At 61.6% G+C, this 14,046-nt stretch overlaps 1 protein-coding gene across 3 annotated transcripts; it reads right to left on the bottom strand.

Annotated features, from left to right (window-relative positions):
* Positions 1-247: 247 nt before the first annotated feature.
* On the bottom strand, positions 248-13,764 carry LOC119142353 (septin-4-like). 3 transcript variants are annotated; one of them, XM_037375213.1, is made up of 12 exons: positions 13,661-13,764; positions 7,979-8,278; positions 7,681-7,774; positions 7,479-7,565; positions 6,474-6,597; positions 6,159-6,293; positions 5,953-6,070; positions 5,501-5,602; positions 5,025-5,121; positions 4,717-4,879; positions 2,356-2,455; positions 248-2,054 (listed from the first exon to the last, which is right to left on the bottom strand). In XM_037375213.1, exons 1-12 carry the CDS (start codon positions 13,661-13,663, stop codon positions 1,995-1,997), a joined length of 1,383 nt encoding a protein of 460 aa, XP_037231110.1. In that variant the 5' UTR covers positions 13,664-13,764; the 3' UTR covers positions 248-1,994. The 3 variants fall into 3 exon arrangements, with proteins under 3 accessions (XP_037231110.1, XP_037231109.1, XP_037231111.1); XM_037375212.1 differs by lacking the exon at positions 13,661-13,764 and adding an exon at positions 10,019-10,113; XM_037375214.1 differs by lacking the exons at positions 248-2,054; positions 2,356-2,455; positions 13,661-13,764 and adding exons at positions 2,470-3,999; positions 10,019-10,113.
* Positions 13,765-14,046: the final 282 nt, after the last annotated feature.

Raw genomic sequence — 14,046 nt, 5'->3', positions numbered from 1 at the left:
AGGCAGGTGGGACCTCATCCCCAGAGCTGGGTCCCATGGGGGTCTCCCACCCCATGCCAAGGTGGGTACCCCTGTGGGTGCAGCATAACCACCCCCCCTGCAAAAGATCCATTTTGAGCCTTTGTCAGCAAAACAGGAGCCAGGAGTAAGAGGCCACAGGGATGGCCACCATCAGCCCTGTCCTTGCTTGCCCAGGGACTTGGGGTGCCCACTGCCTGTGCAGAAGTGACTCAGGGTTGCAGACAAGCCAGGTCAGTGGTATTTATTGAGAACAGTTGTGGAGGGATAAAAATATTTCCACTAGCTTTATAAGAATTTATAAACCTATACTCTGCTTATTCTTTCATAAATGCCTCTATGACCATCATGCAAAGGTAGGTACTTCTGTAAGAAAATAGCAAGATTAAAAAACAGGAAAGCGCTAATACACTCTGCATGGCCTTGCCCGTGGGGTCCCTGCCTGCAGGGGCCAAGGGACCCTCCAGCTGGCACAGGGACACAGGTGGCACATGCCAGATGCTGCCCCAGCACCCCCTCCCAGCCTCAGCTGAACACAGGCCCCATCAGCCAAGCCACCTGGATGCAAACCCCTTGCTCAGGTGTGAACCTACCCGGGGGACCCCAGCTCAGGTAGTCCTGCCAAGGAGGGGATGCATCCCCATGCCAGCAAGCTCCCAGTGATCCCACCTGCTCCCAGTTCTGCCTCCACTGTGCAGCCTCACTGTCCCCTTTTGTCTTTCCCCATAGCCAGGGCAGAGCAGGGAGGTGTGTGGGGGATTGCATCCATCTCCCCTGGAATGCCCTGTGGCTGCTGGCCAGAAGGTGCAGGCCACAGCTTGCCCCAGGGACACGCAGCAGTGCTTTGCTGGGAAGCAAAGAAGATGGGGACATCCTGGGGAGACACAATACAGTGCTCTGCAGGGCAGCAACACAGATAGGGACATCACAGGGGACACAGAGCAGTGTTTTGCCAGGAAGCAACATGAACAGGGACATCCTTGAGGGACACACAGTGATTCTCTGCCAGGAAGCAGCAGGGACAGGGACATCCTGGGGACACAGAGGGATACCACAGACAAGCAAGTGGCACCAGGGGCCAAAATGCCAGCGAGGGATACTCCTGCTGCCATAGGTCAGGAAGCACCACAGGCATGGGATAGTCGTTATTGCTTTACAGGGCCAACATCAAGGGGGTACCGGGCTGGGCACCCAGCCTCTGATGTTCAAGGAACTTTCTCCAGGGACTGTGATTCCCCAGTGGTCTCCCTGCCACAGCCCTCACCACCACCTGGGGACCGAGGGTACTCCCAAGGAGTACCTTGAGGATAGGGTCCCTGCTGAGGACACAGGGCTGGACACAGCCATGCTTCAGTCACTCCTTGCATGGGTGCTGGCACAGAGGTGGCTAAGGGTCTAAGTGCCAGCTGCCACCCGGGCCAGGATGGGCGCTGCCCCTCTGTCCCCTTGGTCCCCAGGGTCTGCTGTCTATCTGTGTCAGCAGAGGCCAGTGGGGAGCAGCCCTGTTCCCCACTGCAGGGCAGCTGCAGTGTTGGGGAGGTTGGGTACCGTTTCCTCTGGTCCCCTTTCCTCTTCCCTTAAGCCAGGGCCAAGCTGAGCATAAAGGCTGTAAGCAGGCAGCCTGAGGTGACATGGGGACAAAGGACACGACGTGGGGAGCAGGCTGGATGGTGGCCCTCCCCAGAGCTGCAAGGGAAACAAGAAAAGCCAAAGCTCAGGGGACAAAGCTGTCCCCAGCCTCGAGGAGAGGGAGAGGGGCAGCAATCTGGCCAGGACAGGTGTTCCCAAGGCTGGATGCCCTGTCCCCTCGCTGTCCCCATGAGATGGGCACTGGTCAGTTGGATAAGGCGATACCGCAGCAGCTTAAGGTGGTGGGTGCAGTGTTGGTATTGAGTCTCGCAGCAGGGCTGGGGCAGGATGGAGCATGATGTAAACATTTCTGATCTGGGGGGGTGAGGAGGAGGAGAAAAAAGGGGCTAGTGCGAGTCCTTCATCTGCTTCTGGATCTTCTGGAGCATCTCCTGCATCCGTCGCAGCTGGAAGGGAGCAGAGTGGGGGATCATAGTGGGGTGCTGACACCCACAGGCACGCCAGCTCCCTTGCAAACATATTCGGATCAAGCATCCCAAGCAGATTGGGATCACCCAGATCTGTGTGCTGTGGGACTTGTGGGGGAAGCCCTCTGATCCCCCTCCAACACCTCCTCACCCTGGCCTGAGGAGCAACAGCTGCTGGGATGCTGCAGGAAGGGTGGTCCCTTGCAGCCGTGCCATCACTGGGGCTGGGGACATGGAGGGGGGGGGGGACTGGGGGGACTCAGCCCTCCCCTGCACTCACCTCCTCATCCTTCTCCCGGATGAGCTTCTCTGTCTCCGCATCAGGTACCGGGGGGATAACAGGGATGGGAAAATCTGTCCCACTTTCCCGTGTCAGCTTGCTGTGGGCAGAGAGAGGAGGTGAGGATGCTGCCACAGCCCTGCTGGCCCCCCATGGGGGACATTCCCCAAGGATGCTGCAGCCCAAAGACCCCAAACCTTGCCGCGTACCCAACACCCACCTGCACAGACCCTAAGCATCCCGGCCAGCATTGCACTGGGCCTTTTTCCAGGGAGGGAGGGTATAAGTGGCAGCTCCTGGCATTCCCCAAAACCTCAGCACCCTTGACCTGCCACACAGCAGTCTGGGGAGATCCAGGGAAGCACCACCACAGTAAGGGGTGCCAGGGACCCTCCCAGGACAGAGAGCCCTACCTGGCTTTCTCCATGCTCTCCCATTTTGGGAAGCATCCCACCAGGTTCTTCAAGCTGGGGTTGGGCTCTCCTTGCCCAGTATTTTCTCTGCTGCTTTAAAACATCTTAAACTTGGCATCTCCCTTCTCTCTCACAGCCACAGACCCACTGCAGAGTGGGCTCCCAGGCACCCCACTTCCCAGCGAGCCCCAGGACGGATGCTCTGCAACCCTTCTCCTGAGCACGAGTTCCCATTCAAGCCCATCCCTGCTGGAGGGAGCAGCAAGTATCCCCCTGGGGCCATCCCACCACACAGTCACGGCCAGCCAAGTCGATGGTTTCTCCCATGGCCAGCAGCAACAGGGAGGGACTAGCTTTCCTGGCCGGGTCCCTGTGGATGCCACGTGCTACCCCAGTGGGTAACGGACATGGCTGGGACACAGCCACAGTGGCTGGCAGGGGTCACGCATGCCACCACGTGCCACCACCATGTGCCACCACCAGTGCACTCCCTCTGCATGCAAAGGGGTGATGGGCACAGCGGATGTTACATGGGCAGGCTGGGCCACCTCTGCCCTGCAGGGTCCTGCTGTGCTGTGGGGCTGTGCCAGTGTGTGGAATAGGTTTTGGCCGCATTTTGAACCGCTTTGGAAGTTGCTGCCTGTTGTCACGGCTCCTCACTGTAGGGGACCTGAGGCTGAGAGGGGACATTGAGCTCCTTCCATCCCTGGCAGCAAGACAAGGCCTGAGCCAGCAAGGCAAGCAGCTAAACCAGCCCAGAGAAGACTGTCTGCCACTGCCTCCTGTACCCCAAAATTGCATCCCCCTGGCAGGGAAGTACAATGGGGGATGCCCACCCTGCAACCCTTCCCTTGGGCAGCCTTTGGCTGGGGAAAGCTAGGTGCCACCAAACAGACCCATCCCCCCAGCCCCTCCTTGCCTGGGTGAGCCAGGGCGACGCCACCGGCACACAGTGTCCTCCCAGCACCACCAGTGGTGCTGGCACCACAAGGGCCATTTGTGCAACAGGTGGACGGCCACAGGGCCAGATCTCCTTGAGAGTGGCTGCCTGGCCCTTGTGTGGGCACAGAACGACCAAGACAGCATTGGGTACCAGCAAGTACTTTATATACGGGCCAGGGGGATGGGCATGGGGTGGAGGGTGGCAGGGGCCCAACGTAGCCCCGGCCAGATCCTGGCTCAGTCAGCGGAGCAGTCGACACAGCACAGCCTCAGCACAGAGGGATGCCGCCTTCTCCGGCAGCGTGTATGGAGAGACCAGCTTAGAGGCACCTACAGTCACCACCACCCCTCCACTGGTGCTGTTGTTTTGGTCCCCCATGACCCGCAGAGCCTCCACAGCCCCCTGGCTAGAGGGTCCCACCAGGGAACCTGCTTTGGGGGGCTCCTCCCAGCAACTTGGATTGGCTAAAGGGGATGTGAGTGCCATGAATCTGGCTGGTACTAGCAGCAGAGCCCCAGCACCAGCTGCTTGCTTGGCACCTGCTCCAGCCCTGGTGACTGCAGGGTACCCCTCGCTGCTGCAGCATCCCCCCGCACACACACACACCCAGAAAACCAGCCCCAGCTCTGAGGGATGCAGAGCACCCCCACCACTTCTGGGGCATCCCCCAACAGCCAGTTCTAGGGGAAAAGAGTCTCTCCTTCACTGCTGGAGTATCCCCTTTAAGACAGACCCAGCCTTGGGGATACACAGGGTCCCCCTCACTACTTCCCCCAGCTAGCCCCAGCCCAATGGCATGGGAAGGGCCCCCCACTTCATTGGGTCTCCCCACCATGCCCCTGAAGCTTCCTTCCCCAGCCCACCATGCTGCCCAGCATGGACCCGCACACAACCCGAAGCCCCCCAAGATCACCACTTGCAATGGGCTGGGGTCACCCCAAAGAGAAAAGAAGCCCCCCCCCCCCCCCCCCCCCCCAGCCTGGCATTCCACTCCCAGCCCCATACTTGCGGTTCCTCTCCTTCACAACCATGCGGGTCATGCTCTGGATGCACTGCGTGCGGTAGTTCTCGTAGTGGGTTTCCCGTGTCACGTCCTTGAGGTCCTGCATGTGGGTCCTCACCAGCATTGTCCGCAGCTTCACAAAGTCACAGTGGGAAGGATTCTCCACTGCAGGGGAGCCCAAGGTCAGGGGGCCACAGCCAGCCCCCTGCATCCCCCTAACCCCACAAAGCCAAGCAGCACAGAGATGGGGTATGTGGTCTCCCTGTCCCCAAAAGGCGAGTGGGATACCAGGGACACAGCCCAGTGTTACCTTCCACAATGCCCCAGGGGTAGAGGCGCCCACGGATGCGCCGGCCTTTGGCCTCCACAACTGTGTTGCTGCCAATGACAGCAAAGGGGATGCTCTCCTGCAAGAAGATAGTGGGAGTCAGCAGGGCTTGGTCCTGTCCGCTGTGGCCCACATCACTCCACATGCATCTCCTCAGCCATGTCCAGCACCCATTTGCCATGATATTCCAGAGCCCCAGCTTCGGAGAGCCCCAGATGGGACAGCAGCAGTCATGGTATGGGTTTCTCCACCCCAGCCCCATCCCACCAAGCTGTAGGTGGCACCCATGGGGTCTTGGTGACGCATCTGGGTAGTGTGATATGTACCAACCCCATCACGCTGGGGCTTCTGGAGAGTTCGTGTGGCCCCAAAGAGTCCTAAGAGTACCCCAGGATGACATGTCTTCCCAGCATGGGGCTCTGCCCCTCCGAGGATGGAGCTGGAGGAGCCAGACCCACCTTCAGTGCCTGGTCCTGCAGCTTGAACTCTTCATCTTCATCTGAGTCACACTCAGGGAACTGGTAGATGCGGATGCCGTAGTGGTCGATCTCCTCCCGAATCTGGAGGCAGACAGACCCACTGAGGGCAGGGCTCTGGCCCTTGGAAAGAAGGTGGGAAGCACCACACAGCATTGGTGTCCCCAAAGGACCCACAAAAGCCTTTTCCTCCCCAGACTAGATGTCATGGACAACACCCCCAGACCCTTCCACCTTCCAGCTGAGCACCAGGGAGACGTGTCCTTGGTGGCCATGTGGGCAACATGGTCTTCTACAGTGCTGCAAGCATAGAGGACGCTCCATGGCAAAGTCCAGGCAGGGAATGAAGAGAGCCCCCAGCCAAGCAGGGACCCCAGCCCCCAGGACACCCCCAGCCCCAGGGACAGTTCCAGGCTGGGCCAACCTCTCCTTACCTTGTTCTTCATACGCTCCACCTCAGTGGGGGTCAGGGTGTCAGCCTTGGCCAGCACAGGCACGATGTTTACCCGCTGGTGCAGGGCTTTCATGAACTCCACATCCAAGGGCCGGAGTCTGTGAGGGGAGCCTGGTGAGCACCACCCCACCAAGCCCTTTCCCCAACCCCCAACATCCCAGCAGCATAGGCAGGGGCTGCCCATACCCGTGGCCAAAGGGTGAGATGAAGTAGATGCAGCAGTGGACACGGTTGTCCTGGATGTTCTTCCGGTTGAGGCCACTTTCATCACGGAAATACTGCTCAAACTGCTGGTCAATGTAGTCAGCCACTGGCTTCCAGCTGCAGGGACAGGAAGGTGACTCTCTCCCCTGTGGGACCCCCAGGCTTTCCCTGAGCCCTCAACTCAACACCTCCCATGGCGCAGCATCACAGCCCAACGAGCCATGGGCATCCCATGCTCAGAGCCACTCACAGTGGTGCTGCCCAGCCCCAGTGAGACCCCCCCACCATGGGACACACCACTCTGTGTTGTTGACAGCATCACCAAAGCCTGGCGTGTCCACAATGGTCAGGCGCAGCTTGACACCCTTCTCCTCGATGTCCACCATGTGCTTGGTGATCTCCACTGTCTGTGTGATGCGCTCTGTGGTGGCAGGAGACATGTTGACAGGGGAGGCACCCCAGATAAGAGATTATGGAGGTGACACAGGGAGATATTACAGCCCCCAGGTATCACACCCCACCCTGGGGGCTGGGGTGGCTTTGTAGGATCAGCCCCGACACATGCCAGGGTCCAGTGCCAAGAGATAATGCTTGATGCCATGGCTCCCTGCATCCACATGGATGCACACCCATCCCTCAGTGGCTGTGCTGCCACCAGCCTCTGACAGCCTTGTTCCAGCAGCACGGGGATCTGCTGGGGCCAGGCATCACTGTGGGAGCATTTTTAGCTCCCCACATGTGACCCCACAGATCCAGGACTGCACATGCCCCTTTACCCTCAGGACCCCCTCATGTCCCTGCATCCCCAAGGACTCCCATTGCATGGGAGGGCATGCGGCCACACACGTTTTAACTTTTGTTTCAAGCAATAGAAAGAAATCAAACAACTGTCTCAAGCCCCTGGGGATTTGGGCAACTTTGGGCGATTTTAATTCAAAAACTGGCTGCAGCTGAAGCGGCACGTGCCCTGGACCCCGACTGTCCCCAGCCTCCCAGATTTGCTGCGGCTCCAGCCAATCCCCAACAAGCTGGGTCTTGTTTTCCCAGCAGGGACAATGGTCCCGCAGGGGTCCCCATGCCGGAAGGGGGTGGGGGGGGGGTGGGGGGGTGGGGGGAGGGAGGGGGGCTGGGGGTGGTGTCTTGCTGCCTTGGGGCAGTCCTCAGTGCCAGCAACATGCCACGTGCAGCTTCAGAGACCCAGAGGAGCCCGATTGGGCAGGGAGAGGGGTTGCAGCCCTCTGGGAGTGTCACAGGGCTCTGCCACCCCCCGGGACACCCCATCTCTGGGACCATTACCCTCACCTTCAGCATTCAGCAGCTTGCGGTCTCTGTACATGTCCGTCAGGAAGAGGCTGTTGACCAGGGTGGACTTGCCTAGCCCAGATTCCCCTGGGACAGGAGGACAAGGGTGAGGGGTGGAAGCTGGTACCACCCCCCCACCACATGGCTTCTGGGATCCAGAGTCGGGTCAGCATCCCCTGTGCCAGGCCTGGCCCCCCTGTACCTGCCACCATGAGGGTGAAGTCAAACCCCTTCTTCACTGACTTCCGATGGACCTGGTTGGGCAGTGTGGCAAAGCCCACATACTCCTTGTCATCCTGTGGGCAAAGGGAACATGGGACAGGGGACACCACCATCCCACCCCCACCCTGACAGGCCACCCCCTTCTCCACCAAGGGGTCCCCCAGGGTTGGAGCACCATGTGATGAGGCCATGCCTGCCCAAACCCTTTGGGTTCAGAGGGTGAGACTGCTGCAGCCCCTCACCCCATGCCCCCCCCTCCCCACAGATACATCCTGCACCTCAGAGGAGTCGTAGGGGTCCAGCTGCCCCCAGGGGCTCCTGGGACGGTTGGGGCTGGGGGGTGGGGGGGCGGCAATGTGCTGGTGAAAATCCAAGGGCCGAGACCGGGAGAAGATCTTGGGGTCCCTCTCGTCAGCAGGTTCATCAGGGGGGACCCTGCCCACACCGCAGAGGGGGTGGCCAGGCTCCCGACGGCTCTCTGTGGGCTCCACCTTCCTGGGGCTGTCAGCCGGTGGGCAATCTCTCAGAAGCTGGGTCAGCTCAGCCTCCTCTGAGTCCTCCTCCAGGAAACGCTTTATCTGTGGATGAAGGGAGGAGGTGACATCGACGGTGGCAGTGCCAGTACAAGGTGACATCACCCAACCCAGCATCGCAAGACCCCAGGCCATAGCAGCCAGATACATGCACTTTAAGGATGGCAGGGATGGGAGGAGAGGGGTGACATGGCCACCCCAGGGGACCAGCCACCAACCTGGGGACAGCCATGGGAACAGCAGTGGAGACAGCCATGGTCCCATGCACCCCGGGTGCTTACAGCTTGCCATGCAGGGACGGCAGCCAGCTCCTGGCACTCCAGGGGACAGGGATGAGGACCTTCCCCCTGGGCACCCTGCTGCTCCTCGGGGTCTTCTGGGGTAGCCAGGAAACCTGCACACCCCATGTCCTGCCAGGAGGACAGGGAGGGGGTGCCAGGAAGGAGAGACACCAAGGAGAGATGAACAGCAGTGGCGGCAGTGCTGGCAGTGGGGCTGGACCCAATGGGGAGGCAGATGGCAGGCAGGGGTCTGCCCACTCGCAGGGTCTCAGCACAGGCAATATCACAAGGGGCTTCCATCCCTGCAGTCCCAGTGGACAGCCAGGACAGAGGACCTGACCCATAGCCATCACCAACCCCATGCGCAATGGGCTCAGGGCAACAAAACCTGTCATGCAAAGGGGTTACAAACCCCACAGCCATGCTCAGGCTGTGTCCTCGCAAGCACCAGGACACCCACACCCCCTTGCCCTGGCTCTGCCTGTCCTGGAGCTGGTGCAGGCAGCAACCCCAGGCAGGGGCCGGGGCGGGGGCCAGTCACAGCAGCCCCCAAGCTGGTGGCCCCGTAGGGTGGCAGGACTGGGATCCTGTTTACAAGCTCTGGTGGGAGGAGGTGCATTCCCAAGGGCATGTCTGACAGTGGCTCCTGCAGGACTGAGCCCTCCTGCCAGCAGGCACCAGGGTCCCCAATGCCCTTCCACAGCAACTGCCAGAAGACCCCAGCCCCACATGCAGTGGGACCCCCAAATGTGGGGCACACAGGGTATGGGGAAGCTCCTGACCCTTCAGGCTCACATCTGGGAGCGAGTGCCCCATCAGTTCAGAGCCTCAAGGCAAGAGCCCTCCACGGGAACATTGTCCCCGCTCCATCGGAGGGACAGGCAGTCACGCCGCCGGCAAGGCGAGATGCACTGAATTAGTGGGCTGGAAACAAGGTCACAGCGCTGCCAGGCTGTGTGCTTGCATGCCTGCTCCCTGGTGGCCCCACGGCCACTGGCATAGGGGGGCCACAGTGCCAGTCTTGGGGGGTTAGCAGGTGCCCCCATGGCAGGAGCTACAGGGCCCCCCCATGCTCCCCTCTCCCCCAGCAGGTTATAGTGCTCAGCAGGTGTGACCACAGCACCCTCTTCCTCACCGACCTTGACCTTGGGGGGCTCAGCAGAATTTCCCACCTCACCACAGCCTGGCCAGGGGCCACACAGGCATGGGAGACAATGCCACCAGCACCCCAGCCCTGCTGCCACTCTATCCCTCATGGCTCCATCCCTTCATGGCTCCCCCTTGCCCCCCACCCCTAGAGAAGCCAAAGCCTCAGCAATGCTGTGGCACAGGCCAGGTCTGCACTGCATCCCTGGGGGTCCTGCAGCAGGTGCATATCCCAGCAAGGCTGTCCTGGGGATGGAGCATTGACTGTGGCACCTTCCCTCAGCACCAGGGTGCTCCAGGTCCCCCATCCCCACCTGCCCCCTCTCTTACCCTGACAGGAAGGATTCTGTCCCCATACCTCTTTCCCAGGCTGCAGCTCAGGGCAGGTGGCCATGGCAGAACCAGCAGCACCCGTGGCCAGGAGAGGATGTCAAATGGCCCCGGCTGTGCTGAGGGATGGGGAGCAGCATTAGCATAACTCCTCCCTGGGCAGGCACGGCAGCCTGGGCGCCCACAGCACCCAGCAGCCAGACTCTGCCCTGAGACTGGAGGGCAGAGGGAGCCCCAGGGCAGTCAAGCCCAGCTCCTGCCCAGTTGTTGAGATGTCAAGGACCAGCAAAGCACCCTTGGCCAAGAAGGTGGTCAACCAGGTCCTGGGGGGCTGCATGGCCACCACTGTCATCACCACTACCACCACCAGCAGCCCCCCTGGGCTGAGCACACAGCTTGGCTACAGTCCAGGATGACATTCAGCTCTTGGAAACACCTCTATCCCAGGACAAAAACCTCTTCCACTCCGGTGCACACCAGGTCCTCTCCTGCTTCCCACCCTGGAGCTCCCTGCAGCTGCCCCAGCAGGGCCCCACAGCCTCTTTGAGGGGAGAAAACCAGTTTTCCATGGAAGACTCTTTGAAAACTCAGCACTTTTGTTCCAGGAAATTAAAGTTTCTCTGCACAGCTCAAAGTTGCTGCTGTAGCTGGGCCTGATGGGTCTGGCTGGGAAGGACTTAACCCTGGGCTGGGAGAAGCAGGGATGATGCCCACCACAGGGATTCCTGGCAGAAGCTCCAGTGGTCCTACTTCCACTTCCCTGGCTCATTCTTGGGGAGGCAAAGAGTTAACAGTGTGCCAGGAGGAGCCCTGGATGGCAGCCAGGGTGCCCGAGCTGTCACTGTCAGGGGTCACCAGGGACAGTGATTCACCTTGATAAGTGTCAAAATGCATCAAAGCAGCTCAGGTGCGGAGCCGGGGTCACTTGGCCACAGAAGGGCTGCGTTCGCCAGGAAAGCACTAAAAAGCCCTGAAGCGTCGGCTGGTGCCGGTATGGGTGCGATGAACCGTGAGCCTGTCAGACACAGAGAGGGGCCTGGATGCTTCTGTGCCAGTCCCCAGCATCCCTGGGTCCCAGCCATACTCCTAACCCCAGCATTGGATCTCCCTGCTGCAGCTTCAAGGCCACCCAGTGCCAGCGGCAGAGACCCTGCCATGCCCACCTGGCTTCAGCCATCCCTGCTTGGCCTGGTCCTAGGGGAGTAATGCCACCATCCCCAGCTGACACCACACCTCTCTAAGGGAGCTCCCTGATGGCTTTGCAGCCCCTTTGCCCCCCGCCCCCCCCTTACAGGCTGCAGCACCCCACCATCATCCCACCAGCCTAGCCAGGCTCTGCACCCCATCAGCAGTGACTCTCGACCCCCAAAATCCACCCTGCCCAGTGTAGCACAGCTCTCCGACAGCACCCATTGCTTTCCAAGTGTCCCACCACACACTCCCAGCAGGAGCAGGGATTTAATGCAGCGAGAGCCTGGGGCTGTGCCGGTGCCCCCATAAGCGGATTACACAGCCGGCTGCGCACAAGCGGGCACTCAGAGGCACGGCTGTCACCAGCCCAGCAGCTCCAGTGAGGTGGCACTCGAGCTGCCTTGTCCCCGCCTGTCACACTGCATCACACCTTCCCCGCGTGGTGACAGCCCTAGGGCTGTGGCAGGGGGGAGGAGGCAGGGGGGAGGGGGGGCACAGAAGCATTCTGAGCCAGGAAAGCCACCAACTGCATATTTCCCCCTGGCACTACATTCCCATGGGATGTGTTTTCCCAGTAGGGAAAGGAAAGGAATACCCCAGCAAGGTGCTGTCCCCGAAGCCAGGCTGGCTGAGGCATCCCCAGCCCACTTAAAGTGACATCCATATGTGCTACCCATGGCACAGTATGTGCCACTCCACTGCAGCACAACAGCTGAGCACCCCAGGAACAAACACCCTGTCCCAAAGGTACAAACCCTACATGGGACAAGGGCATGGTGGCCCCTGCCAAAGCCCAGCTCTGCCAGGACCAGCCTGGGTCCTTCCAGGGGTAGCCAGCACCTGCACTGTGCCTGCTCCAACTGCCTCCAGATGCAGGGGAGGCTCCCGTTGGCATGCTTGCTGCAGTCGGAGCTTCTCACTTCCAGCTCTCCCCTCCCACCACAGCAGCATCCCAGTTGGGAAACAGAGTCTACCAACAGCTTTAACAGGAGCAGGGTGCTGGGCACCCTATGGATGCAGGGGCAGGCAGCAGCATGGGTCCCCAGTCTGGGCAGGGGGTCAGCACTAGGCAGGTGAGCACGTGGACTCAAAGCCTCGCCAACACATCCCTTGGTCCAGCAGTCCCAGCCCCTTTCCTTCAGGGAATCCTCCAGCTTGAAGGACCTACGAGCATCTGAGCAGGGACCCTGGGATGGCACCATGCATGGTGGCTCCCCACAAGCTGGGAAGTGACAGCAGAGCCAGTCTGGGCTGGAAACAAGGCAGCGTCTCAGCACATGGGGACAGGCAAGAAGATCCAGTCCACTAAGAGTAGGGAGCAGCAGCTGAGGAGGACAGCTGCTCATCCCTTCTCTAGGTGAGCTTTGGAGACAGAGGGATGTGGCACTAGTGTCGGGGGGCACCAGGTCCAGCTCTGCAGGTCTTCCTGGATGCACCCACACCCACCTCCAGCCCCAGCTCACCCCATGTGTACAGACAAGGGAGCCCAGCTCCCCTCCAGTACCCTGCTGTGCTGTCGTCCTCCCCCCTAGATGCTTCCAAGCCTGGATCTGGCCAGCCCCAAAGCCGTGGTTTGGAGCCTTTCAGGAAAGTGCTTGAAGGAGCCAGTTGTGACCCTCCACCAGTCACCAGTCACCCTCCTATCTGATTTCACTGTGTCCTGCTCTGGAGGAATGTGCCGGTCCCGTTCCCACGGCGGCTGCTGGGGAAGGACAGCCACAACAGTCCCCACCAAGGGCAGTTGTCCCAGCAGTTGCAACCCCCAGCATCATGCGAGCCACGGCCACAACCCTCCATCTTCACCCTGGGCATGGCAAATGCCTCCAGGTCTCTGCGGGGACGTGGCCCTGATGGTGGCTCCTGGGGACCTACCACCACTGAAAAGGGGTGAGGCAGGACGAGTGGCGCAGGGCAGGCTCCTGCCGAGCCGCGGAGGCCTTTGGCGGCCCCGGACCTTGCCGGTAACCGCGGGAACGTCTCCGAAGCGCAGCCGGGCTGCGGGCATACACGGCCGTCCCCGCGGGAGGGCCCAGCCAGCCTGGCAGCGCCGCCGGGACCGCAGCCCGGGGACCTGCCAAAGGCACGGTTGGGTCACCCACGGGACCGCTCGGGGCCACTCGGGAGCGGCCCCCGCTGCCCACGCAAGGACACGCCGCGGGGACGCGCAGGTGCCGCTTGGAGCCAGCGTCGCCTTTCCGGGAGCCGCCCGCCCCGATGACACGGTGAAGGGCGGCGTGCAGGCAGTCCCGTGGTGTGTCCCCCCTACTCCATCTCCCCATCGCCGGGACCCGGCAGGTGTCGCCTCGCTGCCCATGCCCCCTTCCCCTGCTGCGGCACCAGCGGCCCCGGCCCGCTCCGCCCCCGCCGCACCGTCACCTTCACGGAGGGCACCGGGATGCGGGAGCGGGCCCAGCCCCCGGTGCGGTGCGGTGCGGCGCGGTGTGGTGTGGTGCAGCCCCCCCCCCGCCGCCGGCCTTACCATGGCTGCGGCGCCGGGCGCCGTCCGTGAGCGGGGCTGCCGAGCGGCACGGCCGGGCCCTGCCGCCGGGATTAGCAGAAATAGCAGCCGGCGGGGGCGGGGGACACCCGGGGCGGGGCGGGCGGCGGGCGGGGCGGGGGCGGCCTCTCGGCACCCATGGCACCGGCATCAGCACCCGGCACCAGCATCAGCACCGGGCACCGGCATCGGGCACCGGTATCAGCGCCCGGCACCGGGCACCAGCATCAGCACCGGGCACTGGTACCAGGCACTGCACACCGCACACCGGCATCAGCACCCAGCACTAGCATCAGCACTGGTCACCAACACCTGTCACCAGCACTGAGCACTGCACACTAGGCACCAGCACCGGGGCACTGGGCACT

This window comes from Falco rusticolus, chromosome 1 (assembly GCF_015220075.1).
Source record: "Falco rusticolus isolate bFalRus1 chromosome 1, bFalRus1.pri, whole genome shotgun sequence".
Lineage (NCBI taxonomy): Eukaryota > Metazoa > Chordata > Aves > Falconiformes > Falconidae > Falco > Falco rusticolus.
The sequence above is the reverse complement of the archived record's forward strand: the minus strand, read 5'-3'. Positions and strand labels throughout refer to the sequence as shown.

Excerpts from the sequence above, each read along its gene's own strand:
- LOC119142353 (XM_037375212.1), bottom strand. The coding sequence starts at position 10,054 with ATGGCCACCTGCCCTGAGCTGCAGCCTGGGAAAGAG. Across the intron at positions 8,279-10,018 it reads AGCTGCAGCCTGGGAAAGAG|ATAAAGCGTTTCCTGGAGGA; the intron begins GTATGGGGACAG and ends CTTCATCCACAG. Across the intron at positions 6,598-7,478 it reads CAAGCTGCTGAATGCTGAAG|AGCGCATCACACAGACAGTG; the intron begins GTGAGGGTAATG and ends CTGCCACCACAG.